Raw genomic sequence first — 14,441 nt, 5'->3', positions numbered from 1 at the left:
TCCGATGGAATCAAAACAATGATTTGTACATTTTGTCTGATGTTGTATTTCATGATTTGTGTTTTTTTTTACCTTTTTAAGCAAACAATCTAACTTTAAAATCATGATTAAGCACACTGCTCTTGAAATTTGACATATGTAAATTGAATACAATTAAACATTTGATTGACATGTGACGGCTTTTATTTGTTTTTCAATATGTTAGCTCTTGTTTTCTGCATAGAAAAATAATCCTAACGTCCGAATTCGTGTTTCATTCAGGGTTCTGGGATGCGAATTTTTTGCTGATGTAGTGCTCTTTAGAGAGGCTCTTTGTGATTACATCTGGAAATACATGTCGACTCATACGGCGAAGAATATTTTTGATAGTTTAACAATGGTGCAAGAAATACTGGCACCAAGGCCGTACCCTGGGGAGAGGGGTAGGATATTTGCCCCCCCCCCCCCCCGAAATGTTTGTCCGACTCATAAAACCATAACAAAAATGAAAATAAACAAATTTTATGCGTTTCTGGATTTTCTTGTACTCCCCCTCCGAAAAAATCCTTTTGCAACCCCCCCTCCCCCCCCTGGAGAAAATCCTGGATACGGCCCTGACCGGCACACAAGAGGTTTGTTCAATTAGACACGCACAGAATTGAATTTTTAATTGAATCTTTGCAGCAATACAAAAATAAAGTCTAAACTCTATAAATCATCCCAGTTGGAATCTATCTCCTTTCATAAGTGACAACTGCGTTGTATCCATTGATATCATCAGCTGTGAAACTAACTACTTGAGTACGTCCATCAGGAAGAAGAACACGGTAAACTCCCCGGGTGATATCTCCGTCGGAAGATTCTTGATGGTCATACTTGTTGCCCGATTCTGAGTCATTCACTGCCCATTCAAAGTCATATGGCATACCTGGCTCCTGAAAGCAAAATCCAAATATTGATGAAAATAAGATCAAGTGACGCTTTATAGAGCTTAATATCACGAGGGATCGAAATCATCTCAGAGGGAAAAGGAAAGGCCAAAAGAAACAAATGTCTTTTAATAGCCATTATATTTTTTAATGTGCACAGATCCCCCTTCTATCCACACCCCCAAGGAAAATTACAGATTTATTGGGGGAAAATTACATTTATTATTTTCCCCCAAGGAAAATAATAAATATGAGTAAAATTCATCACTTTTCTGAGTAAAATTCATCACTCAAATCTTCCGGTTCGAAAGGTTTAAGAATATGTCTCAATATTTATAGAAAACAATGCTTACGATCTTTGGTGCGAATGCTGGGAGCCCGGGAATAAAGAGCTCAAGAGAGATATCAACCCCAACAAGTTTCCTGGAGGTGGCTCAACCCTCATATAAAAGCCTGAAACAGTTCTAAATACCCAAGAAATTCCTCTTTAGCATACTTGAACAGGGTTAAAATTAGAATGATGAACCCCCAGTCTCCTCTAACCAAATGACAGCTTGGCGCCCATGATTATAATTCTCCTTATTATTAAAGAAGATACAATTAAACTAGAAAGATGAAGCTATTTGCGAGAAGGAAAAAAAGAAGAAATCTAGCATGAGAAATCCAAAATATACAAAGTCAAGCCAAATACTTGCAGGTGATCAGAGTCATGGCCTTTAAAACTATAGCCCAAAACACCCTCAAGGTTACCAGGCTATTTGCGTTGTTACATCACGTTATAAAATCTAGTGAGGGCTATCAACTTTAATTTGCTAGTTTCCATTGTCGTATTCTGCTGTTTACTTTTTGAGGTATCAGCAAGTAATCTAGAAAGAAACTGACGAATGAGTGAACCTAGGTAAAATTTTGTGCTTGGATTGAATAAGGAAACGCAAATCGAGCAACTACATAATTTTGCACCAGCATAAAAGGCATCCTTTTAGAGGTGCCAATTTATGCCAACGAAAATATATCCTGACTTAGTGACATGCGTAAATCCCAGGGTCGGTTGTTGATTATTTCCACATTTTTCCAGTGTATACATTCTTACATGAGTAAGAATGTTGTAAGTGCAATCTGAATATTCCTAAATTTACGGTTCTAAAACAATTTTGAATTTAACCTCCCAACAGATCAAAATAATTGCTTTTTATAGAACCTTAAAGAGCCCACACAACATAATATTAAATTTGCATCTAATTGTTACTGAAAACGATGCTTTTTTCAAATACCCCTATTAATATAAACCCTCTGTTTTAACTTATTAAGCGCTGGTCAGTGAACAACAATATTCTATTACTGGTGGGAAAATTAATTTTCTAAATAATTCGAAAAAGTACAATCCTTCAGACTTGCTACAATTTTTTAGGTGCTTCTCTGTTATGAAAAACCATATTTTTATTTTGTATCTTGTTATTATCAAATTTTGTCTGCTTATTATCTGATTTCTTAAATTTTTATCACGGTTTAACATGTTTTCAAATTATTTTTCCCATCTCTCCATAATGCTTTTTTTTTATCGCTAATTCAAGCCCCATTTTTACCTCTAACTGGGACTAGTTCAGACAAACCCATTCCTCTCATTCCTTAGCGTGTCAATAGATATGCTGTTATTACATATTGCTACTCTATTCTGAACAGTCTTATCCATGCTATCATTTTCGGATATCCTTAATTTATGCTAATAATATCTTTTCTACTTCATTTACTTCCATATATTCTCTTAAGATATCAGAAAATCAGTAGTTTCTTACTCAAAACGTTATTAACTTTTTCCCGTTAAAGATCTTCTGCTACTTCACAAACTATTTTCTTGAAATCTTTCCATCCAACCTTAACATTTTTAAATTCTATTCTCTTTGGTTTCATATCCAACTGTTCTGGAACGTTCATCTTAAATTCTCATTTTGAAGTAATCAACGTCATAACTACCTGGTAAGTAATTGGCCTCCCTCAATTTCAACTCTAATTAGCCTGGACGCAATTAGATGGTGATCTTTATTTTTAACACCAATAGCAGCACTTCTACATACAATAGTGTCCTTTGTCAATGCTGTTGGACATCAATTTACACTAATAGTCTATAATCAATAAGGTTAGTCGTCTTGTCATCGAATGAATACTACGTTAATCATTTTAAGACCAAATATATAAACAGTGTATTACCCCTATGAAACTACATTCCTATTTGTACCAACCTAGGCATAACGTCCCTAACTAACAAAGGTCAGATTTCTATTTGGGATCTCGTTTATTCAATTGATAAGCAAATTCTCACCTAAACTTCAATGGACACTTCAAGCGAACGATTTCGTTTGAACCCATTAAAAGGCTTGGTACTTGTGTATTATATGGTACACACTCGAGAATTTGGACCTACAGATCAGACAATGACCGGTTTATACCTGTCAGTATTTGATGAAAATTAGCTTAGGCTCAGATGAAATCTACGTTGTATGTATATTACTTAATATACAGAGAGGGTATTTTGGTTGGGTTAGATATTTAATATAATGCTTTCCCTGCGGCCCCCTACCATAATTCTTTGTTTTAGTTTTCACAATTTTGTTACCAAAGTATTGTATTTTCGTCATATTTTTGTATATTTCATTAGGATTAACGTATCTCCACTTCTCGAGTATGTACCATATCAAACAGTTCGTGGTAACGAACTGTAAGTAAGGAGCGACCCGGCTCAATGGTAACCGAAACTGTAGAAAACGGAATTTTGATATCAATAGATAAATCGAAAGAATCACAATTTGATGCTGGTTTCAAATATATAAATTTTATCGAGTTTAGTGCAACATAACCAAAGTTACATGCCTGAGAAAACTTAGCTGATTTTTGAAAAAAGGGGAAAAGACCCCCTAAAATTTGTACAACCTTAACGAAAGTCACACCATAATATTCAGCGTATCATAGAACCCTACTGCGGAGGTTTCAAGCTCCTATCTACAAAAATGTGGAATTTTGCATTTTTTGCCAGAAGAAAGATTACTGATGCGTGTTTATTTTTATTTTTTTTTTTCTCAGGGGTGATCGTATTGACCCAGTGGTCCTAGAATATCGTGGGAGGGCTTATTCGAACGGAAAGTAAAAGTTATCTTGCCCTTTTTAAGCGACCAAAAAAAGGAGGGCAACTAGGCCCCCTCCCACGCTCATTTTTTCCCAAAGTCACCCGATCAAAATTTTGAGATAGCCATTTTGTTCAGCATGGTCGAAAATATGATAACTATGTCTTTTAGGATGACTTCAACCTCCGAAGTCCCAGGAGGGAGGGCTGAAAGTTATGAACTTTACCCAATGTTAACATATAGGCTAGTATTGGTTATTGGGAAGTATACAGACGTTTTCAGAGGGGATTTTTTCTGGTAGTGGGGGGGAGTGGGCCGGGGATTTTGTGGGAGGATCTTACCATGAAGGAAATTTTCATGGGAGAAGAGACATTGCTATAAAGGGGGCGCCGGATTTCCCAGCATTATTTAAATAAAGAACAGAAATAGTATATAGAGAAGACAATTATGTCTACTGAAAAAAAGAAGCTTTATCACAAATTAAAAAGATAGAAAACAATGCGTTTATGACTGGCCTCACTTCCTAAGCAATACCTCACTGTTTAAGCCAAAGATTATGTAGTACTTTCGTGAGAGCTTTTTGTTCTACTTAACGGCATTTGTGATTAAGGGGTCATTTTTAAAGAATTGGAACAAAATTCGAACTTTAGGTTAAAGAGCAAGGTATTGACTAGGGGGCAAACCCTCTAATATACGTATTAAAAATATAAGAATATAGAGGTTCGTTACGTAAGTTAATTCGTAAGTTACGTATATTTATTACTAATAAAAACGTTCGTAGGGCAATAAAATTAAACAGGTTTCGAGAAAGCCATTTAACCAAATAAAAGTAAATTAATATTCAATTTTATTTTTAATTATTCATGTACGGTGAGCCAAAATCAAAACCTGCATTAGTTCAAAAACGTTCAAAAATTACATAAAAAGAATTAAGTTTTTTTAACTGAAAGTAAGGAACGACGTTAAAACTTAAAACGAACAGAAATTATTCCGTATATAAAAGGGGCTGTCCCCTCCTCAGCGCCTCGCTCTTTACGCTAAAGTTTGACTTTCTCACAACTCTATTTTTTTTAAACAATAAAAAACTTTAGCGTAAAGAGCGAGGCGTTGAGGAGGGGACAGCCCCTTTCATATAGGGAATAATTTCTGTTCGTTTTAAGTTTTAACGTCGTTCCTTACTTACAGTTAAAAAAACTTGTTTTTTTTTATATTTAATTATACATAAGTACCAAAGGCTCATTTACTTGTTAATTGGTAAGATTTTTACATAGCGTCGCAAATAAGAAAGAAGCAGTGTATGATATGGCGATACTTACCGCTGCCGGAGGTGCTTGCTTTGTGCCAAGGTTAGATGCTGCAGAAGGGTTATCATAAACTGGTACTGCAGGCTCGTACGATGGTTCTTGAAAGTCAAACACTGCAATGCTAGATTCAGCATTAATTGGCTGTGGAGCAGGGGGAGGAGGGACGCCATATTGGGGCCTAGCTAGGGCCTGAGTGATCAAAATCGTTGCAACTAAGACCTAAGATAAACATAAAACTGAAAATTTTACAGTTAGAATTTTAGCTTACCCTTAGAAACACTACGATTGCAATAGTGTTTTTGCCATTACATGTTACTAATAGTCGCGTGGCCGTAGAAAGTGTTGATTCATTGCTATTGATCTGTCCTTTTTTCTTTGATCTAACTTTTTTTATGTTTAGATTGCTGCTTGGATAAACTTCAATGAGTTAAATATTACATCAAGATGAATTATGGCTTCGTTATTGATGCATCAAGAACCATTATGGAGTTTACAGTGCGAATCTACTCTAAATCTATTTTGGGAAATCTTTCAAAAATATAATTTTCAAAAAAGGTGGAAAACGTTCTAATGCACCGAAAAAATCACACATGCTCGTGTAATTCCTCTTTCAATATTCTACGACCCACTCGATTTTATCTTTGAGACTGCTTTCGGCACGCTTCTTATTAATTTTGCATTTTAACTTAACTGCAATTTAAATATCAGGTGTTAAAAGATAAACAAGGTTTCAAATGAAATACTTTAATCTATAAACACATGCTCATAAAACGAAGTGATTTACTTGTATATTTGTCGAATGAAACACAAAATAACAGCTAAAAACAATTTCTCAGCCAGTAAAAACTGCGTATGAGATAATGGAGTGTGAATAAATGCTGGTTTTATGTTCTTGAACATCCAAAATTAAACAATAACAATTTACTAAATTACGAATTCTAAGTACTCATTTTATGTTCTTGGATATCCAAAATTGGACAATAGCAATTTGCTAAAATACGAATTATAAGGATTTCCATTACTGTTGTTAGGAGAAATCTTAGTTTACTATCTCATCAAAAAAAAAAATAAATGTCCCAAATTCACTCACATTAGATTTTAGATAAACTCGTGTTCTTCCTCTTAAGTTGTTGACTTAGTTTGTCACGCAAAATCAATTTGTGATTAGCCTCATGGATAGCACATTTTTGGTGTAACAAAACTTGACCAGTTGGAAATAATGATACCATTTATCTTAATCTATATTCTATGCGTATTTTTATGATGCTCTGTCTTATTCTCTATAAGTATATGACTAAAAAAAAGTGTACTCAAGATCTCATGTACTGAATGAATCATAAATATAGTCACAAAAATAACTTCTTAGTCAACGCAAAGTGTATGCTGCTTCCTGACTCAAAAGTAATCCATTAGTATCTGTCACTTAGAAGAAAGATGATAATTACTACTGCAGTCAATTGTTCGACGAACAAAAAATTTCTTATCTATACAAGTGATTTTCTATTTCGCTTACAAGATGCAATAGTAACTTATGATATGCAATAGTAAGTCACATTTGTTACAGTTAATAAACTACTTATATAAAAGCATATTTGCACTTTCCTCTTTGTTATTTAATTAAATAAAAAAAAACAAGTTTTTTAAACTGAAAGTAAGGAGCGACATTAAAACTTAAAACGAACAGAAATTATTCCGTATATGAAAGGGGCTGTCCCCTCCTCAACGCCACGCTCTTTACGCTAAAGTGTTTTTCTGTTTTTGAATATAGAGCTGTGAAAAAGAGCCAAACTTTTGCGTAAAGAGCGCGGCGTTGAGAAGGGGGGAGCTCCGTTCAAATACGGACTAAGTTCGGTTATTTTCTAGTTCTAATGTCTCTCCTTGCTTTCAGTTAAAAAAACTTGTTTTTTTTTATTTAATTTCTTATCGTTTTTTAGTTAATGCAGCTTTTATTTGCATAAAAATTTTACTTTTCTTTTGATAAATGGATGTCTTTACAAATTAACTTAAGTAACTAACTTCTATATTCGTATATTTTTCTTCTGGCAAAAAATACAAAGTTGCAGATTTTTGCAGATATGAGCTTGAAACCTATGTAATAGGGTTTTCTGATACGCTGAATCTGACGGTGTGATTTTCATTAAAATTCTTTCACTTGTAGGGGATGTTTCCCCCTCTTTAAAAAATAGAGTAAATTTTCTCAGGCTCGTAGCCTTTGATGAGTAATACTAAACTTAATAAAATTGATATATTTAGAATCAGCATTATAAACACATTCTTTTGATACATTTATTGACATCAAAATTTCGTTTTTAAAAGTTTCGATTACTATTGAGCCGTATCGCTTGTTCTTTTATTGTTTTTTTTATTACTTATATGTTATTACGTATATGAGGGGGTTCTCCCCTTAGTCAATACCACGCTCTTTACGTTAAAAGTTAAAAAAAAATTTAATTAAAAAACCCCTGAATAACAAAGACCGTTTAATTAGAATAGAGAGCTCTTTTGAAAGCACTAAAATAAAACTGTAGCGTAAAGAGCGAGGTATTAACTTGGGGGAGAACACCCTCACATACGTTATAATTTCTGTTCGTTTTAAGTTCTAATATTCTTTCTTACATTTCAGTTGAAAAAACTTGTTTTTTTTATATTTAATTTCTGATCGTTTTTTAAATAATGCTTGGAAATCTGGCGCCGCCTTCATAGAAATGTCCCTTACCCCAAAGAAACATCCTCCACGGAACTATTCTCCAGAGTAACCCCTCCTCTAGTCCCCCCCCCTCCAGAAAAAATCCTTCCTGAAAATGGTTGTATACTTCCCAATAACCAATAAATAATGCTGGAAAGTCCGGCACCCCCTTCATGGCAATTTCCCTTCCCCCATGAAAAATTCCTTCATGAACAGATCCTCCAACATAACCACCGACCCCCCCTTCCCTCCCACTACCAGAAAAAAAACCTCCTGAAAACTTCTGTATACTTCCCAATTACCAATACTATATGTTAACATTGGGTAAAGTTCATAACTTTTAGCCCTCCCTCTGGGAACATCGGGGGATTAAGTCACCCTAAAAGACATATTTATCATATATTCGACCATGTTGAACAAAATGGCTATCTCAAAATTTTGATCAGGTGACTTTGGGAAAAAAATAAGCGTGGGAGGGGGCCTAGTTGCCCTCCATTTTTTTTGGTCACTTAAAAGGGGCCCTAGAACTTTTAATTTCCGTTACAATGAGCCCTCCTACGGTATTCTAGGACCACTGGGTCAATACGATCACCCCTGGGAAAAAAAAAAAAAAAAAAAAAACAAACAAACAAATAAACACGCATCCGTGATCTTTCTTCTGGCAAAAATGTAAAATTCCACATTTCTGCAGATAGGAGATTGAAACCTCTAGAGTAGGGTTTTCTGATACACTGAATCTGATGGTGTGATTTTCATTAAGGTTCTATAACTTTTAGGGGGTATTTCCTCCTTTTTTTGAAAATCAGGCAATTTTTTTCAGGCGCGTAACTTTTGATGGGTAGCACTAAACTTGATGAAAGTTATATATTTGAAATCAGCATTGAAATTTTATTCTTTTGATATATCTATTGGTATCAAAAACCCGTTTTCTAGAGTTTCGGTTACCATTGAGCCGGGTCGCTCCTTACTTACAGTTCGTTACCACGAACTGTTTGATCACTCAATGATATAAGTGTGGTTTTTAGTCAATTGTGCTCAGGCTTTGCGGCAAACATTCAAGGACTTGTGGGAAAAAAGCAAAGTAACTTTCATGCTATTTTATTCGCATGAATGCGAATAAAATCAAACTTGTCAAATTTGAGTAAAATTTGATGAATTAGATCACCCCCCCCCCACCCCAAGAGTGAATGTATCGTTTTTATATTTATGACGCATATAGCATTACAAATGGAAATTGTTTAAAACATGGAATAAAGGTTGAAAATTGTTTTAAGTTCAGTTCAGAATCGCTAAAGTTATTATGTAAACTGCAAAAATATTTATGGCGTCCAAGCAATAATTCTAATGTTTGAATTCAAACTAGTAAAATACTCGATAATTTTGAAGTCATTTTTATATACATCAGTATTGCAATTACCTTGTCACACTTGTCACAGTTATTAGGAACATTTGAAGATTTTCATGTATGGAGAAGTGTATATTAAATTGCTTGAATCAGAATCAAAAGAAATTAAATTGCGTAAAGAACAAAAAACTGGTAACTGCAAAAATATTTGTTTATTTTTAACAAGTGATTACAACAATTCAAAAACCATAAAAAAGAAAACCAAAAGTTTGAAGCTTTGTAGAAATCGTTGTTAGAAATTGGTCTTGCTTTAATAATCATATATCTTTGAAAAAATACAGTATAAAAAGACAATAAATTGCGTAAATAGCAAAAAAACTGGTAGTTGCAAAAATATTTATATATATTTTAACAAGGGATTACAACAATTCAAAAATCGTAAAAAAACAAAACTAAAAGTTTTAAGCTTAGTAGATATCGTTGTTAGAAATCAGACTTGCTTTCATACTTATATACCTTTGAAAAGAATGCAGTATGAAAAGACAGCAAATTGTCTGTGGTTAGAAGACACGCGACAATGAGAATCCATATATAGAAGCCTGCTGCGTGCCGAGTGCCAGGGCCCGGCAGCTGGTAATTGCAAAATATATTTGTATATATTTTAACAACTAACAAGGATTTACAAGAACTCAAAAACCTTAAAAATGAAAAACAACAGTTTGAAGCTTAGTATATATCGTTGTTGAAAAGACAGCAAATTGTGTAAAATTTAAGATTTCCGGGGCCAGGCTCCGACCCGCATTTTCGGCCCTGATCACGTGCTTAAACTATGAAGCAACTATATCAAGTTATTAACTATAATCTTCTAAACCTTGCCTCATTTAAATCGTTGAGGGCTAGAAATATTCACACGAAAAGCTTAGAGCCATTATTTTTGCTCAACGATATTTTCCAACCATCAATTGCCTTCGCTATAGCCTACGGCTCAGTTTGTCGCTTGATGACAATAGGATGAGATGAGTTATCGTTCCCCTCTTATACGGGGCAATTTGAGCTAGTTCTTGATTAAAAAAAAAGTTTTCTTTTAAGATGAAAAGTAAAAAGTGACGTTAAAATTTAGAACCAATAAACATCCTGTATATTGGGGGGGGGGCACCCCGTAAGTTCCTTGCGAATTATGGTAAAATTTAGCAATTTCTTTAATATATTGAAACTTTAACCTAAGGACCAGGAGACTTCGGGAGGTGGCAGCCCACCTTATATATAGGATAATTTTTATACGTTTTAAGTTTTAAAGCCTCTATTTACATTTATTGGAACATTTGTGCTTTTAGATTTAATTGTTTTTGTTTTAATTGCGCTTTCAGAAATATTATGTATGATTGGGGGCTATCACTTTTCCATTCTTTCTCATTAAGTTAAAGTCTAAGTGTTAAGTAGCAAGGCTAATAATGAAAATTACTTCTCGAAGAAGGCGCACTTTCTTAACAAATTTCCTGGTGCCGTTTAAAGGTCCCAAAAATCATTTTTAGGTCTTTATTTCTCAAGATTGGGGGTGGTCATTGCACGAGCCTGACTTTGGCTCAATCCCCTCCACCTCTTTTGAGCATATGAACTTAATCTCTGATTTACACTCAAAACAGTGCTAAAATATGATTCACTCTCACTCTCTATGTATTCATATCGAACGGCTAGTCCTAACATTCCACCCGGTTGAAGGGGGCCACATACTAATTTACGTTAATCTTTGCCGCATCACATTAAAAGTTGGAAAATTCTGGTTAAAAAAGAGTGTGCTTCTTGAGGCTTCAGACACCGCACACCCTAAGATGAGGTGCACTGACTTTTCCCTAATTGATGGTGCACAATTATGCAATACTGTTTTACCAGTATTACTCTAAAATTTTATAAACAATATACAAATACTATTGATTTTGTGCTGGCAGCAAGGCCATAAACTAGGGTGAGCGGTTAGAGGGTTTTGAGCCCCCCCCCTCGAGATTTATGTTCGGCTCGTACAAACGTAACAACACCGCGTATAAAGTAATTTTTGATACGTTTTTTAAAGTTTTTGTACCCCTCCCCCAGAAAAAAAAATCCAGGATAAGGTCTTGATTGTAATTATGCATGGTTAGGAGCAAACGTGCCGCGCCACGGCTAGCTGAATAGCTTATCGATAGTCTGTACCGACTGGTAATCTTGGAATTTCCAGTTGACAGTCCTTTAGTGGCAGTCAGGTCAATTTTTATTGGCACCAAATGGCCAAAATCCTCACTTCACTGCTGTGTGACGTCTGTTTGTTGTTCAAATGAGCATAAAAACTCTGACTTCCCACTCAAGTGATCCTTTTCCAGAAATGGATCCTTTTTCCAGAAATCGTGTGGCCACCAGTTCTACAAGATCCCCTCTTATAAAAAAGAAACAAACGTTCACGCCTCCGTGGCCATCCTTATCGAAAAGAAATACAACATTATAAATTTTGTAATAGGAATAAGAACCTCTAGAATGAGACATGAGGCTCTAGAACATTGTGTTTCATAGTGAGCCTTCCATCAAGATTGACCTCCGTTTCAGGTATATTTTCCCCTTTTTCTAAAATTTTGCGAATTTTCTTATCCTAATTAACTGATATATTCAAAGTTTTCCCACATTTGGAGTTAGAAGTAAAAATACATATTGTTGACGCATATCTTAATGTCAAATTTCTGTTTTCTAGAATTCCAGTTTCTACGGATACCATGAATGGTTCGGAAGCGATCCTAAAATACCAAAATGAAAAAAAAAATAAAAGAAAAAGGTAGTTGGATGCAACTAGATTTTGGTCGCAATGACGGATCCTCAAATATATATTTAAAAAAAAGATAAACTTAAAGCATGTTCTAACTTCCGATAAAATCTCATCTCTATCAGAATCAAATGGCAAAAGATGAAACCAACAATAACTGAAAGTCTAACAGGAAGTAATAAGGTGTCAATTTAATAAGGTGTGGTTGAATTGTTCTACTTATAAACTAAAAAAAAGGTACATTTGAGGTACGTTCCTGCTTTGCAAAAGATAAGAATTTCATTTACCTTCATAGTAGATATTACTTATAAATCCGTGAAATAACTGATTACTTCCACTGAATGGACGAGACTCATCCTTCCTGAGTTTCTTCAACTGTTATATAATCATAAATCAAGGTCAAAAGAAGTTTAAAAAAAGCAATATGTAAAAAAGGCTTTGATCATCATCTTCCTAGAGCCAAAAGTAGAGCACTGAGATAATTTCTATTATCAGTCGTTTTTCTTCTCTGTATGGTAGATCGTAAATTTCTGTTCCCCAGTCAGAAAATTTAGTTTTGCACCATAGTGAAATTAGTAATGGAGCGTCAAGTAGTTACTAGAACAAAACTTGGAATTGATTATCACGACTAGACGAGTGCATAATTAAATATGCAAAACAAATTTAGTTTCATTTGCTTCTCGAGTCATAATTTTATAGTGGTCGCGAGTAAACGAAATGAGCATTTAATTAAAGTAGTGAAAATAACTTAGGTTTTTTAAACAGGTTTTTTATTTGATAAAATGATGTTTGAAAACTGTTCGTCAAAATTGAAACGACTTATACCGTTACAAGAATATTTATATTTCGCTAGAAAACAATATTTTCTTGGTTATTTATTAATTTTTAATTTCAGAGAATATCGTTGTGAATATGTAAATTTAAAAGTCAACCTAATGTTTTGACGATCAAATCCAAAACAATATGAAATGTAAACTTTTACAAATGGTTTGTGAAAGATTCAGAACCAATGACTCACTGTGAACTAGGGATTTTTTCAAGCCGAAGCTTTAATAAATAGATAAATGGGTACTTGTCGGTTATTGGGAACACACCCAAGAAGTGAAGTTAGATTAATACTAATGAAAAATAACAAAACATGATGATGAAATAATACTTTAGAAACAAAATTATGGAAACCTAACCCAACGTAACGAACCTAACCTAACCACAACTCCCACCCCTAATGTGCAAATATATAACCCAAATTATGCAAGTCCAATGCATTCTGTCTAAGTATACAATGCAGTGCTCAGGGTTGCCACCAGCTCAAAAATAAAATCCCGATTTTTCTTCTAAAAAAATCCCAGAAAATCCCGGAACATAGTTTTTAGAATATACAACATAGGGCTACACAGTGATAACGTAAAAATCAAAACGCCTAATTCGAAGTACGGTGAAACGTGGTTTCTGGTTGTAACTAACAACTGATTGTCAATATTCCTAATATTATTTCTGTGAAAACATTCTGGTTGATTAGTTGGATCTACGACAAATATTTTAGGCCAAAGCAATTCACCAAAGTTCCGAGAAAACGTGTCGACGCGTCCACGTTTCATCGTTATTTGAATTTCCCGCCCAAGAATTGACGTCACGCTTTGCAGCCATATAGCGCGTCCAGACTATCCAATTTGTGGAAAATGGGACGGAATCTGGAAAAAACGAATAGTCGTCCAGACTAGGCGTTTTTTTTTCAAAAACTTGGTGTTTTTTACAGAAGATATTTGTACAAATTTATCGGCGTTATCCTCATTAAATCCGTTTTTCTGAGGCAAAACCTATAGAAAACAAATTTAGAGCCTCAGTTAGACAATTTACCTTTCTTCTTTTCAAGACAATCTTAGACAGCTATTTTAATTAATCACTCATCGTGTTTAATTGTCTCCTACTTCCGGAATTTTTTCCAAAAAAGCTGTTTACACTACAGTCTTCTATCCCATTTTTCAATTTTCTTGCCTTCTGATTATTCCCGCCCAGAAAACTTAAAAATGGGACGGGACACCTGTCTACATTCTAAGATTTCCGTCCCATTTTCCAGAAAATCGATAGCCTGGACGCGCTAATATTCAATATGGCTTGCCAAGCGGTAAAAGTTGCCTTTTATCACATCTCCACTCGTCCCTTTCCTTTTTACCATACCTGATTTTCTGTTTAGCAAAAGTCTCACCAATCAAGAAGGGGACAGCGGAACTATCATTCGTCTTACAAAACCATCCTCTTGAAATAAGTATCCTTTTGAACAGAATAAGTAAAACGGC

At 34.6% G+C, this 14,441-nt stretch overlaps 1 protein-coding gene across 2 annotated transcripts; it reads right to left on the bottom strand.

The window, feature by feature from the left end:
* Positions 1-632: 632 nt before the first annotated feature.
* On the bottom strand, positions 633-12,582 carry LOC148950178 (cuticle protein 18.6-like). 2 transcript variants are annotated; one of them, XM_089091491.1, is made up of 3 exons: positions 12,432-12,582; positions 5,341-5,547; positions 633-914 (listed from the first exon to the last, which is right to left on the bottom strand). In XM_089091491.1, the coding sequence occupies exons 1-3, from the start codon at positions 12,435-12,437 to the stop codon at positions 711-713; spliced, it is 417 nt and encodes a 138-aa protein (XP_088947617.1). In that variant the 5' UTR covers positions 12,438-12,582; the 3' UTR covers positions 633-710. The 2 variants fall into 2 exon arrangements, with proteins under 2 accessions (XP_088947617.1, XP_088947616.1); XM_089091490.1 differs by lacking the exon at positions 12,432-12,582 and adding an exon at positions 6,655-6,681.
* Between the last annotated feature and the right edge of the window lie 1,859 nt (positions 12,583-14,441).

The sequence above is a fragment of the Artemia sp. Qi Xiang Cuo genome, chromosome 7 (genome assembly GCF_049724085.1).
Source record: "Artemia sp. Qi Xiang Cuo chromosome 7, ASM4972408v1, whole genome shotgun sequence".
Lineage (NCBI taxonomy): Eukaryota > Metazoa > Arthropoda > Branchiopoda > Anostraca > Artemiidae > Artemia > Artemia sp. Qi Xiang Cuo.
Note: the sequence above shows the minus strand (reverse complement) of the source record. Positions and strands in the feature narration are given on the sequence as shown.

Excerpts from the sequence above, each read along its gene's own strand:
- LOC148950178 (XM_089091490.1), bottom strand. Across the intron at positions 915-5,340 it reads AGCAAGCACCTCCGGCAGCG|GAGCCAGGTATGCCATATGA; the intron begins GTAAGTATCGCC and ends TTTTGCTTTCAG.